This window comes from Branchiostoma belcheri, unplaced genomic scaffold (genome assembly GCF_001625305.1).
Source record: "Branchiostoma belcheri isolate BF01 breed outbred unplaced genomic scaffold, Haploidv18h27 scaffold50, whole genome shotgun sequence".
In the NCBI taxonomy this organism is placed as follows: domain Eukaryota; kingdom Metazoa; phylum Chordata; class Leptocardii; order Amphioxiformes; family Branchiostomatidae; genus Branchiostoma; species Branchiostoma belcheri.
In genome coordinates, this window is record NW_017804132.1 from 1,267,492 (window position 1) to 1,290,421 (window position 22,930).

The 22,930-nt window shown below is 42.5% G+C and overlaps 3 protein-coding genes across 3 annotated transcripts; 2 read left to right on the plus strand and 1 right to left on the minus strand.

Moving 5' to 3' along the window:
• Nucleotides 1-385: 385 nt before the first annotated feature.
• LOC109480300 (legumain-like) lies at nt 386-10,548 on the plus strand. The gene is made up of 13 exons (XM_019782486.1): nt 386-610; nt 2,692-2,789; nt 3,464-3,545; nt 3,867-3,952; nt 4,265-4,406; nt 5,102-5,171; nt 5,501-5,619; nt 7,582-7,671; nt 7,779-7,862; nt 8,372-8,488; nt 9,211-9,378; nt 9,798-9,865; nt 10,280-10,548. Exons 1-13 carry the CDS (start codon nt 458-460, stop codon nt 10,308-10,310), a joined length of 1,308 nt encoding a protein of 435 aa, XP_019638045.1. The 5' UTR covers nt 386-457; the 3' UTR covers nt 10,311-10,548.
• Nucleotides 10,549-12,683: 2,135 nt separating this feature from the next.
• Nucleotides 12,684-14,921, plus strand: LOC109480232. The gene has a single exon (XM_019782381.1). The coding sequence runs from the start codon at nt 12,687-12,689 to the stop codon at nt 14,919-14,921; it is 2,235 nt and encodes a 744-aa protein (XP_019637940.1). The 5' UTR covers nt 12,684-12,686.
• A 1,833-nt stretch (nt 14,922-16,754) lies between these two features.
• LOC109480233 (fibroblast growth factor receptor 4-like) lies at nt 16,755-19,834 on the minus strand. The gene is made up of 7 exons (XM_019782382.1): nt 19,735-19,834; nt 19,059-19,247; nt 18,417-18,601; nt 18,006-18,095; nt 17,474-17,691; nt 17,158-17,295; nt 16,755-16,875 (listed from the first exon to the last, which is right to left on the minus strand). Exons 1-7 carry the CDS (start codon nt 19,820-19,822, stop codon nt 16,755-16,757), a joined length of 1,029 nt encoding a protein of 342 aa, XP_019637941.1. The 5' UTR covers nt 19,823-19,834.
• Between the last annotated feature and the right edge of the window lie 3,096 nt (nt 19,835-22,930).

Sequence of the window (22,930 nt, forward strand, 5' to 3'; positions counted from 1 at the left end):
ATCTTTCCTGAAAAATGACTATTTCTATGGACTTTCACATTACATACATTGTTATAGTCAACACATTTTAGGAAGCGCTGGTAAGAAATGAGGAATTCAATTGATCATTAAAGGCTCTACAAATTCAAAGAAAGAGCTATAAACTTCATTCAAGTTTGCGGTTGCCAAGATCAAGTAATTCCCCCTCAAGTGCTTTATCGACATGTTAGGACATGTTTGTGTGCTTTTACAACGCAGATAGGGAACCATTGTCCATACAGCAATATTTCTCCGCATATTTGCAGTGTGACATAATATACAAACATGACCGAACGCAACCCATGGTCCCACCCACCCAACCACCTGCAAACCTCGTGATTTTTCACCAGTCCAAAGTTCGCCTTTTCTGTTTTCCCTCCGCCGTTTTGCTTGTATCAGACGTACTTTTCTGTCTCGCTGTCTCGCTAGCACCTCCAACATGCTTGCCATCGTGGTTTTGTCCCTGTTCGGGGCTGTTCTTGGGTTCCCGGCGGATTTTGAGGAGGCTATCCCCGTGGCCGAACCGGAGCCGGGAGTGAACTGGGCGGTGTTGATCGCCGGTTCAACCGGCTGGGGGAACTATCGTCACCAGGTATGGGCTATATGTTTACCTGCGCCATGAAACTTACTTTAATTTGTCTCCACCGGACTAACATTTGTTGGCATCCTTCTGTCTCGAGGGACAATGGAGACCGTGTCAGTCCCTTAATTCACCTGAGTGAGGGTTGACCGTCGATGGCCTTCGAATTCGCTTGGATTTAAGGTGGATAACAGGTTGCGAACAACGCGGATTCAAAGACAGGAAATTATAGCCAGGAAATTATAGGGAGCATTATAAGTTTACGTATGTTACCTGCGCCACGATACTAATTTATACTCAATTGAAAAATGTTGCCCCCTTCTTTTAACTGAAGCTAGAGAATACACAGTGGATGCCAGTTACATGTATTAACACTTTTTAGAAAAATCCGGTTGGGGAAACTATCGTCACCAGGTATGTTTACGTGTACCTGCGCCATGATGCTAATTTATGCTTGAATGAAAAATTAATGTTGCCTCTTTTTTTAAAGGCATCCGGTGCAGTTTTTAGGGCTTGGAAACACGATTTTTTTTCAAAGCAAATGTTCTAGTTTATCTAACGTTACATACTCATGAGTTAACATACTATCCCAATATATCTTGACACTCATGAAGCAAAAAGTCGAAAATTCTGAAGGAAATGGTTACTGGAAGGACCCCGGGGTGATTTTTTGGGGTACCACCCAGAAAATAAATGACGAACTAATTTTGAGGCTTGTTTTTTGCAGTTTTAAGCTCAAAGTCTGAGATGCTGACTCAAATGTGCTAATGTGAAGCAGTATGTGTAAATAGGACAAAGACTTCCTTATTTAGAATATTTCCAGTTTTGCTGCCCTGAAATCGCACTGGATGCCTTTAGACTGAAGCCAGACAATGCACAGTGGATGCCAGTTATTAGCAAAACACTTTTTAGAAAACATCCTGATAAATGAAAAAGAATTGTGAAAATCCAAACCGTTTCCCATTCGGACGTCATTGTTCACAGTAACCCTATATACTCTATATCCTTCTGATTCTGTAATATCTACGATTTGATGTATTGATCTTTTTTTAACATGTCTACAACGGATTGTTTATGGTAAATATGTCCTATGCCATCGTGACATTATAGGGTTATACAAATAGGACATATTTTTTTATTGTTGTTAGGTTGCATACTAATTATAAGACAAACTTAGTTCATATTTTGATCATAGACATGGTTGGAAATATGTACTTGTCAGACTTCAATACTGAGACTGCCCTTATATTTCTTGTGATGCTATAATCGTGACAGCTTTAAGTTGCAAAGCGACAGTGAAGTTATCTTTCTGAAATACCGCGAGGCTTTTAGCAGCGCTGTTGGTGAGAAGACGGAAATTCCAGACGGAAAAAAAGGAATAAATTGGATTTTCCCTTTTAGATTTGGATGGCGTTATTAATACATATATTGACAATAAAACACCCAAAAAAGGGAAGTTTGGGACCCACGAACGTTAGCATGAGACGAAGTACTAGTAGTTTCGGACTTTGCTTCCGACGACGCACTTAAGGTTATTGATGGCAAATAAAACGTTTTTTTACCGGGAAACACACTTCGATCACGTGCTTTACTCGAGTTCTTCACAACGTCATTGGCATCTAACCATGTAGATTTACTTTGCTAGTAAATGATGTAACAGCAATGAAATGTACACAGTACACCACATCCCACGTCGGTTATTAAACAAGGGACCGAATCAACGCGAACTATTCAATGTTGATTAGTTAATATTTTGTAGGATATCAACTTCCCCATTTTCTCGTTCAAGTCAGTAAAACAAACTGTCTGTTACCATGGTAACTGGTGTTGGGTTACATCATGTTGCAAATTTATAGCAGGAGGGATTTAGACTCCTGTGACCATATATATGAATATGTTTGTGTAAGAATTAACAGAGCAGACCATATGCGAAGGTATCTGTATCTGTATCGGTATAGCCGGTATAACACACCAGCTTCGCAGGCACGCGGCGCGGCGGCAGCTAGCTACATTACACCATGGTAAACATTATGCATATGATTTGCAAATGTTACCTTTCTAGTTAAGCCTTAATTTTTTTTACCCACCCCCAGGCTGACGTGTGCCACGCCTACCAGATCCTGCACAGGAACGGTATCCCGGATGAGAGGATCGTGGTCATGATGGCGGACGATCTCGCTCACAACATCAGGTTTGTTTGTTTGTTTGTGCCTTTATTTATACTCGATTAAGAGAGTACCCCATTCGGTCAATTTGGGCCGCTTTTCATGGGTGTCGAGTGTACATTTGGGAAGAGGGGGGTCAAACAATAATAATAGTTCTTGGTAGAGCTAGTCCTCACCAGACTCCTTTGCAGGCTAAATAGATTGTAGAAATCGGCCTTAAAGATGTAGCTGGCCAGGACAGTTGGCCGGCCATAGGTCTAGAGGGTCCAATTTGCAAACTGGAGCCTCTATGGCCGGCCAACTCCTCTGACCAGCTACATTTTCTTGGGCCGATTTATACTATTTATTTATCCTGCAAAGGAGTCTGGTGTCTATTGATACCAGTCCATTACGCCATACAGTCCTTCATACATGCAAACAAATGCCATGGAATATGATGCGAATGCCATATTAGTTTATATGACTTAGTCACTACAATGTTTCTTAGACATATTCAACTAAGGCATCATTATCAAGCACGGCCGATATTTGAGTAAGGATGATACCATCTTTAAAAGCTCAAAGTATCATGCAGGGTACGGTAGAAGTCGGTACCGATAGCAAGCCCCACATGTCCCTGTCATTCTATGTTTTTAATTGTATTTCATCAGCCTTTAACTATTATATATCTTGAATCATTGTTCTGTGTTTGTTGGACCAGGAACCCCACCAAAGGAGTCATCATCAACCACCCTGACGGACCAGACGTGTACCATGGAGTTCCCAAGGACTACACCAGATTCGTAAGTCACAATGCGCCAATCAAAACAAACCCAACATCAGCGAATCTGATACTTTTACCATTATTTACTAAAAAAATAAAATTTCATTTTCGTTTCTGCTATATTGTTTTGTGTACTACATGTACCTACTACATGATGATAGTGCAGTAGACGTTTAAATGCTAGCTGTTGTACTTTTGTAAATGTTCCTTTTGAAACAATGATGTCGATGCTAGACAATATGCCACCACCTCCCCAATATACTCAATTAGTGCAGTAATATTACATATTATAATGCAGTAATATTCACATCCTCTGTATACGTACGTCATTTCCGGTTAGGACGTGACCGCTAAGAACTTCCTGCGTGTGCTGAAGGGAGACCGAGAGGGCGTGGCCGGGATAGGCAGCGGGAAGGTCATCGAGAGGTCAGTAGTCCTCATAAAATAACAACATTGCGTTGTATGTTACCTCCACCAGTATGGAGGTATTGTTTTGGGTGTGACTGTCCGTGTGTGTGTGTGAGTGTGTGTTTGCATCTCTCTCTCTCTCTCTCTCAATTTCTTTCTCTCTGAATCTCTATATCTGTCTCTCTGTCTATCGTTCTCTCCCTCTCTCTATCTCCCTCTCTCTCTCTCTCTCTCTCTCTCTCTCTGTGTGTGTGTTTGCTTGTGTGTCATAATAAAGAACTTTGATATTCACAAGTTTACACCACTGAGACTCCCTTCCTGGCCTCCCAGCGGCCCCCACGATAACGTGTTTGTGTACTACACTGACCACGGCGCGCCCGGGATCGTGGCCATGCCGCACGGAGGCATGCTGCACGCAGACGACCTGGTCACTACGCTCAAGGAGATGCACCAGGAGGGCAAGTTCAATAAGGTATCTGTATCTGTATCCGTATCTGTATAGCCGGTATAACCGTCCTTCGGCGTAACACACCAGCTTCTGTATCTGTATAGCCGGTATAACCGCCCTTCGGCGTAACACACCAGCTTCTGCATCTGTATAGCCGGTATAACCGCCCTTCGGCGTAACACACCAGCTTCTGCATCTGTATAGCCGGTATAACCGTCTTTCGGAGTAACACACCAGCTTCTTTATCTGTATAGCAGGTATAACCGCCTTTCGGCGTAACACACCAGCTTCTGTATCTGTATAGCAGGTAGTAACCGCCTTTCGGCGTAACACACCAGCTTCTGTATCTGTATAGCAGGTATAACCGCCTTTCGTCGTAACACACCAGCTTCGCAGGCACTCGGCGCGGCGGCAGCTGGCTACACTACACCGATTGACTTGTTACACCTAACCCTTGAACTTCTAACTCGAGACATTGTTTAAAGCTATCTATTGACAATGCCCCTACTGTATACTTGGTGACAGCAAGTTCCACTCTGTGATACTTCTAGGAAAGAATGAATTATTGAACACCTCAATCCTTGGTTGACTTTGCTCAAAATTTAAACCCGTCGCGTTTCAATGCCAAACACAACTTCGATATTTACTTATTTCCTCATACATCCAACCAAAAAAATACCTTATTTTACATCACTAACTGTTTTGAACACATTGTCCAGCTGGTGTTCTACCTGGAGTCTTGTGAGTCCGGCTCCATGTTTGACAAGATTCTCCCGGACAACATCAACAGTGAGTGACAAGTATTTCTATCCGCCCGTTTGTCTATTATTTATTACTCTAAGTTAAAGTCCGACTCTATATCGTGTCCCATTCGCCCATCTCTGTTTCCCTAGTCCTTGTATCACACATCTCTGCAAGCGCCTATCATTTTACTTCTTATAATAATGAAAAATGTTCTACTGTATGTATTACTATTAGGCCACTTGTCATTGCATTAACAATGATTTGAGAGTTATGAAAATCATTCGTACGATTCCAGAAAATTTCAATTCCATTCAAACGATAGAAAGAGTTTATTTTCTTCTTTAATCTTGTTCTTTCTCTTTTTCCTTGTGAAGTTTTCGCGACCACCGCTGCGAACGGTAAGGAGTCTTCCTACGCGTGTTACATGGACACGAAGCGGAAGACATACCTGGGTGATCTGTACAGCGTCAACTGGATGGAGGACTCTGACGTGGTAAGGCCACGTTGGGGAAGAGTTGAGGAGAGCTATGAATGGGGTATGGGGAAGAGTTTTGTACCTGTATCGGTATAGCCGGTATAACCGCCCTTCGGCGTAACACACCAGCTTGATCTGTACAGCGTCAACTGGATGGAGGATTCTGATGTGGTAAGAAAGAAACAGTCATTGACTAAAGAGGTATCAAAGAGGATGTACTAGTAATTTAGTCCTTGGTACTGAAATCCCGGCGCAATGGGTGGTTGAGGCTTATTTAATTGTAATTCGGTATCTTAAATGAGCGGGCCAGAGAAACGACAATTGCTGTAGCTATATATAGATGACCTATTCAGAAATCAGAAGGGTGACAGAATTGAGAAGTAAACTAGATATAGGAGGTATCAAAGAAGATGTAATTCAGTGTATTAAATTTATCAAAAGACTTGTTTGGTTTTCGACTACTGCAAAATGATTACTGTTTCTTATCCGTGAATAGTTTCATCAGGTTGGTAAGTCGCTGAATAAAGAGACTATTTTTACACAACCAAGTGTTTTATTCAGCCGTCTGTTACTCTCTCAGGGCAATTCTGACTGGTTCACATTAGTTGTGTAAACGAACCTGATGAAACTATTCACGGATAAGAAACAGTCATCATTTTGAGATAATTGAAAACCAAACAAGTCTTTTAAATTTCATCCACTGAATTACATCTTCTTTGATACCTCCTATGTCTAGTTTACTTCTCAATTCTAACCTAGAGCTAGAAGTGCAAGGGTTAGGTGTAACAGGTCGATCGGTGTAATATAGCCAGCTGCCGCCGCGCCGCGTGCCTGCGAAGCTGGTGTGTTATGCCGAAAGGCGGTTATACCGGCTATACAGATACAGATACAGAATTCTGTCACCATTCTGACTTCTGAACAGGCCATATATATTTATCTACAGCAATTGTCGTTTCTCTCACCCGCTCACTGAAGGTACCGAATTACAATTAAATAAGCCTCAACCAAGCATTGCGCCGGCCTTTCAGTACCAAGGACATCGCCCTCCCACGCACAGCTACACCACCGCGGCTGCCACAGCTGGCCGCACTATCCTAGGACTTATACGGTGGACGCTATCATTATACATGGCCGTTTTGACTGAGTGTTTTTTCATCAATCATACACACAAACAGAATACTCGACCTATTGATGGCGCACTGAAGTTATTTGACACCACGGCCACTAAATAAATACATAGAATAAAGAAAATGAACATACACTTCAAAATATGTACAAAATGAAATTAAGCGCAAGTCCATTTCCCTATCCAATGATTGAATGATAACAATGAAAGGGCACTATTGCGATTGTGTGGTTGAGACCGTATAATATCGATCCTCGTTGAGAAGGACGACCCATTGGTAGTACTAGAGTCATCATTATGTTTTGCCGTTTCTGTCGTAGTGAGTACTATCCGATATGGTACGAGGTTCTTTATACTCACTCGCCCGTATTTCTAGGGAGCGAATATGGGAGCACCGGTAAACAAGATAGCCAAGAGATTCAGCACTGACAAATTACCAGGGAGAATCTTGGATCATCGATCGATCCTATTTTCAATTGTCTTTATAATTCTTCCAAAATTTATGTAGTTTATTATTTCTCCATCCTTTCGTCATTTAGAAGATCACCAAAAGACTGCATTTCTACTAAGATCACAAAATCCACTAATTATGCAGAGTGTGGCACTATTCATTATCCACTGCCTTCAAAGAAGAAGTCGAACCCCATAATAGCTAGCGTAGTAGTAGAAGTTTTTTTCCAGACAGTTGTTACCTGTCTCCTGTTACTGTATTGCAATGAGTATTATACTTGATTGTAAAGGCAATTAGCCTTCTGGCATGATTTTGCAAATAAAGTTTCTATTATTTTCCTTGTATTATTCTTTTAGCGTGTCCATGCAGTAAACAGCATCATTGTGTTGCTTGTCCAAATTAGGAACAAGTTTCTAAGGAGACCCTTGAGCAGCAGTTTGAGAAGGTGAAGATGCTGACCAACCGGAGTCACGTGCAGGAATATGGCGACATGGTGAGTACTACCGCGGGCAGAGAATTTGGGATGTGTTCTATAGTCCCATTCGAATTTTTCATTCTTTTTCTTTTCTGTTCAACAATGTTATCTTCTTCTTTTATCAGAACATGAAAAACGACATTATTGGACTGTACCAGAGCACCATCAACTACCCGTCCGCCCCCCTCAAACCTTACAGAAAGGTCCAGGTAAGCAACGCCATATATGCATACGAAGGCGCCAGAATTATTCGATCTGACATAATTCGAACAGAACGCATGTTCCATTTTGTAAAAGTTTTTTTTTCGAATTCGAATCAGGTTCCACCATGTTTGATCTGACGTCATTCGAACAAAATGTGTGTACCATTTTCGAACAGTAGTTTTTTTGGAATTCGAATCATGTTCCACTATGTTCGATCTGAAGCCATTCGAACAGAACGCGAGTTCCATTTTCGAACAGAATTTCTTTTCGCATTCGAATCATGTTCCACCATGCATGTTCGATCTGATGTCATACGAACAAAACGCGTGTACCATTTTCGAACAGTAGTTTTTTTGAATTCGAATCATGTTCCACCATGTATGTTCGATCTGATGCCATTCGAACAGAACGCGTGTTCTATTTTTGAACAGAATTTTTTTTCGAATCCGAATCATGTTCCACCATGTTCGATCTGACGTCATTCGAACAAAACGCGTGTTCCATTGTTCCGCAGCATGACGCGGTCCCCTCCCCTGACGTGCCGCTCGCCATCCTGAACCTCCGGCTGGAGACCGCGGAGTCCGAGGAGGAGAGGCAGGCCGTGCTGGCCGAGCTGAAGGAGGAGCTCAACGTCAGTAAAATATACAGCATCTATAATGTTTCTATCAATGGTGTATCTAAGGCATCCAGTTCAATTTCAGGGCGGCAAAGAAAAATTATTCTGGATAAGGAAATTTGTCTGATATGGACATTACTGCCATTTCTTAGCACATTTTCATCATCATTTCATACTTGAAGCGATTGAAATAATCACCAAAGCAACCTACATCAGTAGTCCCTTTATTTTTGGGGTATCACCCATAAATACTAGAACCACCCTATACGATACGAAACAAGTAACAGTTTCCGTCAGCCACATCGCATTTTTGCCTTACGGATATCAGTATGCTATGGGATAGGCATAGGGTTGATTCCACTAACCACATTTAGAAAATAACCAGGAAATTAACTGTGAAATGCAGTTTTACTGCCCTGAAATCACTTTACTGTGGCGTCGGTGGCGCAACGGTTAGAGCGTTGGACTTGGAACCAATAGGTCCCGGGTTCGATACTCACCGTGGCCCGACGTTGTGCCCTTGGGAAAGGCACTTTACACGACTTCACCATCTATACAGTGGAGTGACGTCCACCGAGCCTCTTAGGCTAATCTGTCTGTCAGGGTGCCAAAAACACCTTACGGATTTGGTGCGCCGATGTGACAACATCTCATATTGGCCACCGAGAGCCTTAATTTTTTTTAAATCACTTTAGGTGCCCTTAATTTTTTTCTTTTAATTTCTTTCCGGTCGACAGCTCCGGACGAGCATCGCCCAGACCATGAAGGATATAGTCACCATGGCAACGGATGACGCGGACAAGGCTGCGGACATCCTCGTCAATCACCATCGTGAAATCACCGCCCGCCCCTGCTACAAGGCAGCCGTCAACTACTTCCACGACAAGTGCTACGATCTGTCGCAGGTCAGATGATACATCTATACACAACTGCTGTATACATATAACGTTACATGTATCTGTATCAATACTATCATACAGCATATTCTAGTCGCTGTCTCATTACAGTAGTGCGAAAAGTTGATTAGATGCATATGTTTTTTTTTTGTTTTTTGTTTTGGCTTGCTCAGATTAAACACCGATTTTGTATCCTTGCCTTTTTTGCTGGACAAAACAGCGGATACAACCAGTGATAGTATTACCCCTCCTTTCCCAATATACGAACATTGTCATTTTATTTCTAACGTTGTTTGAAAGCCATCAGTTTATCTTTAAAACGCTGAACAACAATACTGACGTTCCTGGCTTGACTGTTCTTTTCAATCAACATTTAGTGTATTTTGATGGTACAATTTTATCCTGTAAATCTCTCTGTGTTACTGCAGTATGAGCACGCCCTGCGCCACATGTACACCCTGGTCAACCTGTGTGAGGAACAGGTGCCTCTGGACAGGTGAGACACCTCACGACACATTAAAATCAACACTGGTATTGTTTTTGTGTGCATGTATTTATGTATGTATGTATGTGTGGTGTGTGTGTGTGTGTGTGTGTGTGTGTGTGTGTGTGTGGTGTTCATATTTGTGTGTGTGTATATTTATGTGTGTTTTTGTGTGTGTGTGTGTGTGTGTGTGTTCTGTGTATATCTGTATGTGTGTTTGTGTGTGTAAATATGTGTGTGTTTGTGTGTGTGTGTGTGTGTGTGTTGTGTGTGTGTGCATGTGTGTGTGTGTGTGTGTTTTGTGTGTGTGTGTGTGTGTGTGTGTGTGTGAATTTGTAGCTATGTGTATTCTATAAAAGACATAGGTTACTGATTTGACGTCATTTCTATTTGTAAAGAGGTAAACGTTATTTCTATTTTTTCCAGGGTGACGGCTGCTATGGACAGCATTTGCTAGAGCGCGGTGACGACGTTGTTGTAATTCTAAAGATATTTGTAGCTTGTTGAATTTGTTCTCAAAGCCACCAGATTTTTTCCAATTTGGCGACGAAGAAGACTGTAAGTAGCTTTACAGACGACCCAACAATATGCAAATAAAGAAAGCAGAACCGTAATGAAGTGAGGAATTATCGAACAACGTATGTTCTTCATTACTTTGTGTTACCAGCGTAGACATATATGGAGATGATACACAACGTTCTATGTTTCCTGCTTTGTCATTTTTGGGTGCTGCAAAATATGACTGACTATTAATAACATGTAGTACTACTGTGGCCTAAGTAGTATGTTTTCTCCGGTTCTGAAGCCATTCAACACTCAACGTGCTTGTCTTCTCCAGATGCTGTTCATCGTGAGTCGTGCAGGAGTAGACACACCCCCTCAAAACGTATTAATAGAATTGGCAGTTACGCCAAAAACTGATGGTGAAGGCGAAGACAAAATTGCAAAGAAAAATCCGTATATAGCGTGCAGCTAGAGAAAAAAACATGTATCAGAAGCTCCACCTGTTTTCACGATCAAAGCCGTGATAGAAATAACGAATACGCGAATACGTTCTGTTCTACAATGCTCTTTCGAACATAATAGGTACCGCGTAGAAGAGTGTGCTATGTGTTCGCTCAGTTGTGCTGTGGATGTGGATTGCGACGGACAGCCCAAGTCCGTGGACACACTCATGGATTGTTTTTTTTTCTTCATATCCTGAACTTTAAGGGGTAATCTTATGATGACATCATCGTAATCTGTCAAAACTAAAAGGAGACGATTAACTATTCCTTACGACCTATCCTTCCTACCAATACGCGTACGTGTACGCGAATGTGCGAATATAACGTTATATATATAACGTTATATATATATTCGCACATATATATTCGTGTGTGTGTGTGTGTGTGTGTGTGTGTGTGTGTGTGGTGTGTGGTGTGTGTGTGTGTGTGTGTGTGTGTGTGTGTGTGTGTGTGTACGCGTATTGGTAGGAACCGGATAGGTCGTAAGTTAGGTAGCTTCACAGGCCTTCACCTCCTCATCTCACCACGTCTTTCGAAAATCAATCAACAGCAACGTTACTTGCCCTTTTTTCGAGAAGGAACCCTCGCAGGATCTATATATACAATACAAGACAATACAAAACAGTGTTTTAACCGTTCATGTCAGACTCGAGAGCGAAAGGCTTTTAGGAAATACTTTTATTTTTGCTAAATGCTGTTAAGTGGGAACTGCCGCATGAGAAATACAAAGGTAATACGATATGAACTTTGGCTGTTTTTGAAGTTTTTGCTTTTTGTCTAGGACTCAAGAGCCGCGCCGCAGCGCCAAAGGGCTTTTAGGAAATTGCACTCGTCTTTAATTCGTTCTGTGCGTAAACCACCAATTATGTCTCAGTGTTTGGATGGTTGCATGTACTTGAGCCAAACTCACCTTTTGGATCGCAGTCAAAGATTTGCGACAAAGGAAGAATGGTAGAAATGGCGAGAGGGACATCCAACAGCTAGCAGTCACTACCAGTAGCAGGGAAAAGATTGTAAAAATTGACCACATCGGCTATATAATTTGCCAGAGGAGATTGCACGTTATTAATATAACTGTTTTCCGGCTTACACCTCTATCAAATTATTCGGCCTATTTAATATGCCAATTTTATTATTTTTCCATCAACCCATCGAATCTGGTAGACAACTCCTCTGTAAAAATTAGGAAATCGACACCAAACAACTGTATATAAGCCAACTTAATAGACGAGATGCTACATAATGCAGTAGGAATATTTTTTAAGATGAGTTCTTGTTTCCACTTTTAGGTTTAAGAAAAGTTGACTTCAACTTAGTTCCAACTATCAGGTTGGAACTTGTTTGTCTGTGGATGAAGATGCCAAATATGGTGATGATGGAAGCTACGCTCTGTCATTGGTTAGTTATTCTGGATCTTCAACATCAAGACTTACAACACAATCAATGGCTTGAAGGCAATTTCCCATCATGAAAGGTCTGCCATATGGTAATTATGATCTGGTAAAGGTTGTATTAATTATACTATACATATATATATATATATATGTATGACGATTGTCAGTTGCAAACTCACTTTAGGGCATTTTAGTTGCTATGCATCCTGACGCAAGCGCATGTCATATTTCATGAGCATGCGTAATTACACTGACTTTACCACGAAGAAAAACCACAAACGCCAACGCAGTGTTGATGTGACTATCAGAACCGATCGTTGGGGAATCGAAACGATGCCGTAGCTGCCGGCGCGCGTGTGCCTGCGAAGCCGGTGTGTTACACCGAGCAACCGTTATAACGGCTATACAGAAAATCCCGGTGGACTTGTAGTAATGATGGAGTTCAACGCATCTAATGCCACCCTGTTCCCCTCCGTTGCAGAAGAGACTTTCCTCGACGCTCTAGACTGTTACCACTGGTACGTGAAAAGAAATTTCACCTACCACGAGGCGAACGATCGTTGTTTCGTGTACGGCAGTCCATTCGGCGGTGCAACCGTTTACAGAGCGTGTATGGGCATCGTGGGGTCCTTCGTCCTCCTGTTTAACTCCGTCGTGCTGTGGGGAATCCTAGGGACGAAACAGCTACGAAAGGCTCTGTTCTACTACATAGCGAACCTAGCGTGTGCCGATCTAGCGACGGGCGTCGCCTGCGTGTATTTTGCAGCCAGGCCAGAAACGCCAAGTCTGTGGGAGCGGCTGGGTACAAGAACGCTCGCCGCCTACGCAACGCTCTTGTCCACGAGTGCGCTAACCCTACTGTCCGTAGACCGCTACATCTCTGTCCTACATCCCGTCGTGTATCACAACAAGGTGACCGGACGGCAAGCCAGCGTGGTGATCCTAGCGTCCTGGGTAGTCATCACCTTGACCAGCTTTTCGTCCCATATGGGATGGAACTGTTTGGAGGAGAAGTACGCCTTCAGCGGTAGGTGTTCCAGCTACCTGACATTAGACTTCTACGTGTTCGTCATCGTGATGCTGCTGCTGCTTGTGTCCGTGATGCTGTGGGCGAACATCCGCGTCTACCGGGAAGTCAAGCGGCTGCAGAACAGGAAACCCGCCGGGCCACGAGGTACTGGGCGCCACGGAGAGGCAAGCAAAGGCCCGGTGGCCACGGGACCCACACCTGGACCATCCAACCGGCCGGACAACGCTACACCGCTGGCAACGGGATCGAGCGCGAGACCGGGACCATCCAACCAGCCTGACAACCCAACACCGCTGGCCATGGAATCGAGACCTGGACCATCCAACCGACTGGACAACCCAACACCACTGGCCACGGGACCGAAACCTGGGCCGTCCAAACCAACACCACTGGCCATTGAATCGAGACCTGGACCACCCAACCGACTGGACAACCCAACAACACTGGCCACGGGACAGAGCCCTGGACCATCCAACCGGCCGGACAACCCAACAACACTGGCCACGGGACAGAGCCCTGGACCGTCCGACCGACCCGAAAACCCAACACAGCTGACCACAGGTCCGAGACCTGGACCATCCAACCAGCCGGACATCCCAACACCGCTGGCCACGGGACCAAAGCCTGGACCGTCCAACCTGCCCGACATCCCAACACCGCTGACCAAGGAATCGAGACCTGGACCATCCAGTCGGCCGGACAACGTTAACCCAACACCGCTGTCCACACTACCCAGACCTGGACCATCCAGCCGGCCGGACAACCCAACAGCGCTGGCAACGGGCCCGAGACCTGGACTATCCAGCCGGCCGGACAACCCAACACCGCTGGCAATGGGACCAAAACCTGGACCATCCAACCGGCCGGACAAACCAACACCGCTGGCCACAGAATCGAGACCGGACAACGCTACATCGCTGGCCACAAGCCCGAGACCTGGACCGTCCAACCGGCCTGACAACCCAACACCGCTGGCCAAGGAATCGAGACCTGGACCATCCAACCGGCCGGACATCCCAACACCGCTGGCTACAAGCCCGAGACCTGGACCATCCAACCGGCCGGACATCCCAACACCGCTGGCTACAAGCCCGAGACCTGGACAGTCCAACCGGCCGGACAAACCAACGCCGAAACCGCACAGCCAAGACAAAATCAAGAAAGTCAAAGCCGTGATGACTGTCGTGTTCGTGGCGTTTGTTTCTTGGCTGTTGTTCTTCGCGTTTCTCGCAGCTCACCGCATCTGCGAGGCCTACCGTAGCAGCTGCCCCGTCCGCGGTTTCGGCCAGTGGGGGCTGCTTCTGGCGTTCCTGAACTCTCTAGTCAATCCTTTAGTTCACGGTCTTCGCGTGCCCGCGCTGAGAGGAGCAGTGCTCGCAAAATTCAACCGCATCAGAGAGGCCGTCGTCACAGCGTGGAGACGGGGTCGGGTCGAGTCTGCAAAGCAACGCCGACGCCAACCACCTAAAAAAGACGACACGGTGCCGACTACAACCCAACGCACGCCTCAACAACAGGTGGCCAGCCATGTCGAAGTTTCCCTGGACATCTCCACGGAAAGCTGTGAAGAGCAACAGGGCGCCGTCGGTGGTCAGCGAACAAGCCGACTCACAGAAAGAACACTAGCTTGGAAATGAACGAATCAGTAACCGTATGTTGTTATGGACTGATCAACACTGTGTAATGAAGATTGCTACATGTGCCAGTGAAGTCCGAAACATCTGGGACTTTTCCTATACAGGTATGAGGATATGTATATTTTTTGTACAAATTTGTAAATTTATTGTGTATTTTAAATCCAGCCTCTGTTTGTCAGTCAATCAATATGGACAGTGGTGTAGTAGATCAGTTTAAAGGAGGCTGAATTGAAATTTCGAAAGGTCTTGTGTTTTCTATGTGACACTGTATTATCTGTATTCTAGTGTATTCAGGAGAATTACTCGTACATGTTTCATAGCCGACCCGAAGCAGATTTTCTGTGGCTACAAGGTAGTATTAGATGTCAAAACCTTATCCAATTAATATACTGCTCGAAACAGTCTTTTGGTGACTTCTTGTATAACGTCTGACCTCCTTGCTTACTGGCTTTATCAGATTGACAAGGGGCACTGAAGGCAGTATCAAATAGCTAGGCAAGACAGCAATGTCCAATTAAGGCGCGGTTCGAAGCCTATCTTTTGGAGGCTACAATTGCAAAGTAGTATCCAATTAATATTCCGCTTGAGGCATATCTTTAGCAAGGCCATAGGGCAGTATCTAATACGACAGTACAAAGGAGAGAGCACTTGCTTGGACACGAACCAATAAGTATACTGTCGAAAGGTCCTGTGTGTTTTTCGAAGACTGTATTATTTAAATTCTATAGTGTATTCAATGTCACAGTGAGAATTAGATGTATCGTTTCTATGGGAGGTTATTTATGTACCAGTGTTGTGCATTCATTTCTTGACCTGTAAATTCTTTATTATCATTATTACTATAGATACACACTTAACTGTAATTGCTTTCGTCCTGTCATTTTCTGGTAGTTATGATGATATACCCGGAAATAACGGAAAGCAACCTGTTCAATTCAGTACTCTCATCGCCGGTCTAAGGTAAGGTAAACGCCGGTAAGATACGTAGCATGAGGGAACGAAGGAATTCACTATAGTGCTAAAATCACAAATCCCACTGTTCATAAAATGGAGTATTTATTGGCCATTCCTTCTAAAACAAATGAAAATGTTTCAGATATATGTTTTTTAGACTACACCTATTTTTTTTCCTTTTTTATTATTTCATTTTAAAATAACAAAACAACACAAAGAAGTTCCACGGATCCTCAAACATAAACAAAGTTTTACGGGTACAATGTAATGACAAAAAAATAATGCTTAATATCAAAATAATGTACAAATATTATAAAGAAAAAGTGTATGTTGATAAACGAAAGTCAAGAAGCTTTTATCAATCTTAAACAAAATAAACAAGACTTTGATTTTGTCTAGATTGACGAAAACTTAATAATACAGTAGAAATTGTATAAACAATCATAACGCAAACCATGCTGTTCGCAAAACTAGAAAGGGTACTGGCATAAATAATATGAAAACAAAACGAGCGACAGTAAAAAGTTAATAGATACATATTTAAAAACTTTAAAAATAGTTTACTGTGCAATAAATTTATAAGATGACATATAATGTATATATTTGTACAGTTCATCTTTGGTTAAGTTACCGGTGTCAATGCACTAGTATAAAATCGTTAAGTATCACTAACTAATTATATGATTTTCCAATTAATTATAAAATATCATGCCATGAAAAAACGGAATTATGGAATATCTACCTTGGTTATCTATCTTCTAAACAAAGTCCTATATAATGTACATAACTTGCACTAAATTTTGTGCATCTTGAATCAAGCTACTATACTTACATGCACCGAGTAATAAAATTACAGTAGTATCTTTCCAACAAAAATTGTCAATTAAGAAAGTACTCGGGTCCGTAGAAGGCGAGATGCTTGTCCAATGTTAGATACAACATATTGAAGGACGGCCGCTGGATGGGCTGCCAGCGCCAGCACTGCTGCATCACATCGTACCTGTGGAGAAGCGAATACCTATCGTCAATTGAACTACAGTCACTTAGGTCCTTTAGCTAATTGCTCTGTTACTTCATTCACAAGACGTAGAGCGTAAAGCTGCATTTTACTTTGCTTCAGTTTTGAGGAATAACATGCTTATTTGACACTAGTAGTGAGCAGGATAAAGAGTAGTTACTTGTACTTTTCAATAGTAGGTGCTTCCGTTCCTACCTTATTCATGGTCCTATGAAAACAACAAAAACTGATTTTTCACATCAGAGTGCAAAAAACCTTACTTACATGGCTCGGGGACAGTCTTCGGGCTGTTCCATCCTGAATCCAGTCTGCAGGCGGTGTTTCAGCTCGGATACTGCCACACCAGGGTAAGGATCGCCCCCTAGCGAACATATCTCGTACAGCACTATCCCGAAGGACCACCTGTTAGGGAAAGTTGATATAAGGCCACAGGAACTTTAAAAGATGACATTTGAAAATGTGGATCAGTTTGTCTTTTCCGCCTTGTTTTTTCACCATATCGCATTAAAGTTGGAGTCTGAGGAGGATGTCATTCCCTAAAATTTACTTGCTGTGGTCTAATAATGATAAAACTACTCACACATCGCTCTGTGTGGTGTAGGCTTTCCCATCCTCCAGCCGCTCCGGCGCCATCCACTTTATGGGCACCCTCTGGAGCCGGTCCTGCCGACGGTAACCTCGTGTATACATGTCTTCTGCCAGCCCGAAGTCAGAAATCTTCACATGCAGGCGTTTTCCGACCAACACGTTCCGAGCGGCCAGGTCTCCGTGGACGTAACGAGATCGGGCGATGTGATCCTGGAACAAGAACAACACACAAACAAAACACATGACTAATCATGCTATATTCCATCACTCGAACCGGAAACCCGGCTAACTGGTACTGCAGTTGAAATCATGAGGGAGCGGGCGGGGAAAAATTTATGCATTTCATATCGTAATCAAAAAGTGCATATGATCTACGACTATAATTTCTTCAATGGGCAGCATCTAGAACATTTCTGGTACCTGGTACATCTGTAGCACCTGGACTTTGCAGAACGTGGTACACTTACCGTTTGTGCACATGGTACATCTGCAGCGCCTGGTATGGTAACTGTACTTGTACTTACCATGCCTCTGGCGATCTGCCGGGCCACCTGATACATCTGTATCACCTCAAAGTCGTAGATATCGTCTCGAGTTTCGTCAGAGGTCTCTTCCTATTGAGATGCGACATATGTATTTTCTGATATTCTTTTCATTACTCTAATATTTCGTAACAATGTGCATATGTAAGTACACCTGGTGTAGAAACTTTTAAAATGTCAAATATTTCATGAACATACATGGGCAACAAAAATCTGTACCTTTTTACAGAATGACACATAAATTTTGCATCCGTTAGTGACCAATGCATTAGCACGCCCTCAAAATTCTTACATGGCCTCCCGACATTTAGGACTTAGGAGTACTCTAGCGTTCCTGACTACCAGTCCCAGCGTACTTACTGCCCTTCAGAGAAAAACAACAATGTGGCTCACCTCCCGGCATTTTCTCAAGAAGTTCTTTAGGTCTCCGTATGGCATGAACTCCGTGATGAGATACAGATGGTCTCGCACCACCGTACAGCAGCCGACTAGACCCAACAGGTTCTTATGAACCCCCAGGTCCACAACTGCACGGATTTCCTCCAAGAAACCCAGCTTGTCTTCATCACTAGCGTGTTCTGTGAATGAAAAATAAAATTCAAACACTGTGTAAAACCTTGCAAACAACACTTGGTTATAACTAGCAAAAGAAATATAGAAAATAGAATTAGAAATCGTCAAAAAATAATGGCCAATATCTATCGTTCACCACCAGGCATCTGTTAATTAGCTGCAGGTGTTTTCATTTGGACTTTTGAAAAACAGAAGAGCTTTAAAAGTACATAGACATTGAAAGTTCTTAAATATATCTTGCTGATGTCCCTAAAATATGGCTTTGTCTGTACTGAAATATATTCTACTTCTGCTTCTGTCTATACACGTAAGTAGCGCATGTGCAGAGGTCAAAAATCAAAGATCCTGTCTAGTGTCGTGTTATGGTTCTGAACACGTGTAAAACACGTGCAAAATCGCGTTCAAACCTAGCCTGGTGAACTTGTCACATTCAAACACTAATACATAAATGTATATACAGGCCTTTAACAGTTTTTACGACGACGTCCTCTGTCCTGTCGTTCCTCGTCAGAGTTGCCCGGTAAACGATGCCGAACGCCCCGCTGCCGATCTTCTCACCAAGCGTCACCCGGCCGGGGTCGGTCTCTAACTTCGGGAACTGTGGTCGGGCAGGAACCAGCGGGACCATCTCCTCCAACCTCCTCATATGGACTGTACAACAACATGGGACAAGAAAATATGTGATTGTATAATAAAGAAAGGATTTTGTTCGATTTATACTGTACTACTACGTGTATAGTTTTCTTACTTCATACTATAAAATGAATACCTTGGGACCTGTAGGTATTTGTTCTAAAAGCGGGACTACTTCAATGCCCACAAACACACATCGGCTTAAAATTGGTTGCTGAAAAAATTTTTTTTTAAATTTATTAATCTAAAAGGCGGTCACTACACATGTATGTGACTTTTTGTTTTAGCGTGCACTATGGCATAAAATATATAATTATTCATACTACAAGTAAAATAAAAATCTAATTCAGAAGTGCCAAAAAGGATGGATTGTGGATTACTATAACAATGAATGCTTTATAATAGGAATTCATATCCTTGTTGTGAAACTTTGAAACTTTATTTGTATAACCATTAGCGGTGGACCCTGGGGTCCCTGTGAGTTCTAGGGAAAAATACCACTTACTTGCAATGTCATCCGGTACAAAGCTGACAATCGATTGTGCGTTGTCTTGTTCCCTTCTTCTCTTTCTCCTTCGTCTCAGGCAGACCATGAAGACGACAGCTGCCACAATCAGCACTGCGGCAATACCGGCAATGGTGCCGCCGATGATGGCGCGAGATGCTGTGTATGTTATGACAACTTCGGTTTGTTTTGTTTGGGATGCCATGCAGTACTGGTATAACTTACAGCTATACAATGAATGAATGAATAAATAAATGAGGCTTTATCTTTTAACTATAGATTTATGAAAGGTAAGCACTGTCTATAACTCATTTGAGAACAAGAAAGTTCTGGATTCGACATCAATTCAGATTGATGAAGAAGACAAGACGGCAAAAGAGGATGCAGTAACTCACGTTGGCAAGTCGGAATTTCTTGGCTCCAACTCCCGTCTTCTTGGCAAGTGGCCATGGAATTACCGAGAAGCTCGTATCCAGGGTGACAAGAGAACTGAATGTCGTTCCCAGAGCAGTAACTGCCGTGAGTAGCGGTAATCTGGCCGTTCATGATTTCTATGGTATGGTCACAGCAGATCTCTTAAGATGAAAAACAAACAAAAAATTAACGAAGGAATGCAAAATGATATTTAAAAAAAAGAACGGAGCAGCAGCAAAAGTGGTTTCTAATGCAAAACAAAATAAAAACGTCCGGTGAAGGAAAAGTGTCAGCCAGTCATGGTTCTCATATTTCTTTCCAAAGACAAGCTTGTTTCTTTGACGAACGTCATTAGGAATGTGTATCAAAGCAAATTAACAAGATGTTTAATATTTTATTCTACCTTTTTTTTGTATTTTCGATACAAACAATATACATCGCCTTTCCGAGTAATAAAATTCATGCTATTTCGTGTTTATCGCTCTATCCAATGGAGACATAAAAATCATCAGAGCTATATACTTTACCTGTAACATAGACCTCTACCTCACACAGTATCAAATACCAGTAATCCAATCGCTGTACCGACACATAACGACCGGATATCGGCGGGTTGCAATACACCTCTCCGCTCCTATCATTATTGCTTATAAAAATTTGCCCACACAGCTCATTCCGGATGAAGTTCTCGTTTGGACCAACTCGCACCATTAGTTGGGCTGCAGTAAAATCAGGTCAGCAAAATATACTGTGAAAGTGGAAACGTGCCTTGTAATTTGAACAAAAATAATGTATTGTATCATTGTCAGTAATGACACCAATACCGGATACACAGCACAGACTATTTTTTTGCTTCGTCATTCTTGTTTACAACTAGAAAATCATATCTGGTACTTATAAATGCCAAATGTACACAAACTGTCTGGTGCTTCCGACACCCGCGTTCACTATTTATACCCAAAGGTGGCTGTCATTTTGGGGGTCTCTGGACTACAGGGCAAGATACCTCCAGACATTATTAGTACATGTAACGTTAGTAGAGCCAGACATACTATACTGTAATGTCATGTATGCACTATAGACAATTAACAAGGCATCAGAGTAATGAAACACTTTTGACACAACCAAGTCTTTTATTCAGCCGACTTTTCGGTGACCGTCTGTCACCTTCCTCAGGGCAATTCTGACTGGTTCACAACGAAACATGGCATCAGTTAACATGGCGAATTAACGTCTCCCTGTTTAGAAACGTCATGAGTTCTTGATGGAAGAAGTAAAAAAAAATGGAAATCGACCAGAGATTCAAATGTGCTCCTACATCTGTCTAGATCTTAATGGGGTCATTAATTTTTTTTTTGGTCAAACTGAAAGAAGTACTAAAAAAAAGAGTTCCACGACCACAACCTTCGCCAAATGATGTTAACCCTTGTGGTTGACAAATTATACAATTTTAATCATTGATTTTGCAAATAAGAGCCCCATTTGCATGGATTATATCACTTGATTATATTCTTCACCCAATGACAGCCTTATCTTAACAAAAAGGCTATTAGAGCACTTCCTCGTAAATTATGCAAATTAGATCATGATTTGAATAAATTATGTTTATTGATGTTCACCTTCACTTAACTTCCAAATGTGGCAAGTATGACATTCAGCAGTTACAACCATGAAATTATAAAAATTTACCATTAATTATGCAATTTAGGTCTTCATTTACATAATCTATATCCTCAGATGTTTCATAGTCCTATTATCGAACAAAGCAGATTTATAGAATTTCCTCATTAATTATGCAAATTAGCTCCTGATTTGCATAATTGTCATCTGATTATGTCAAGTATCGCTTAAGCTACCTACATACTAAAACCTCGACAATCCGTCAACCAGTTCTTGAGTTATCCTCCTTCAAAAATATTTCAACAAATGCTCCTGCAGTTCCAGAACAAGCCGCTAGGGGCCCAAACTCATGTCACTTCTTCCCTACACCAAGAGCTATCTACCAACCAAAATTCGTGACCCTAGCATGTCAACATCGCGAGATATCAAAACTGGAAATTCTGCTGCAGTACCAACAAAAGCCGCCAGGGGGCCCAGAATCTAATCATTTCTAGGTCTCATCAAGACCTACCCACGTACGAAGTTTCATGACAATGCATATTAAGCTTCTTGAGTTATGCTCTTCACAAACAGACAGACAGACAGACAGACAGACAAACTGACAGACGGGCAAACAGACGGACAAACGCTACTGAAAACATAACCTTCTTGGCGAAGGTAACAAATGACAGCGTAGTAGTAAAATATAATGAGCACTTGGTGATAATTTGTGCCATAGTGTGAGGAGGTGGGTTGTCATTGTCAATATTGATCCAAACTGACAACTAGAGAAGTAACATTTGCAAAGCAAATGCTTAATGTTTACCTTCGGACATGGTCTGCCCTGTTAATTTTTACTCAAACATATTCACATTACATGTACTACTAGTATATGGTGACAGGAGCAGAGCAGACCATGAAGTTTGCAACATTATGTAACCCAACACCAGTCACCATGGTGACAGACGTCAACAAATCATGTCATTGGCCAGGCCAGAGGTTAGTGTTTGGAGAAGAGGAAATTGATTTTGCCTGTGGCTATTGACAGGATCGTCCTGTCAATAGCAGAAAATATTGCACTGCTGACAGGATCGTCCTGTCAATAGCAGAAAATATTGCACTGCTGACAGGATCGTCCTGTCAATAGCAGAAAATTTGCACTGCTGACAGGATCTTTCCTGTC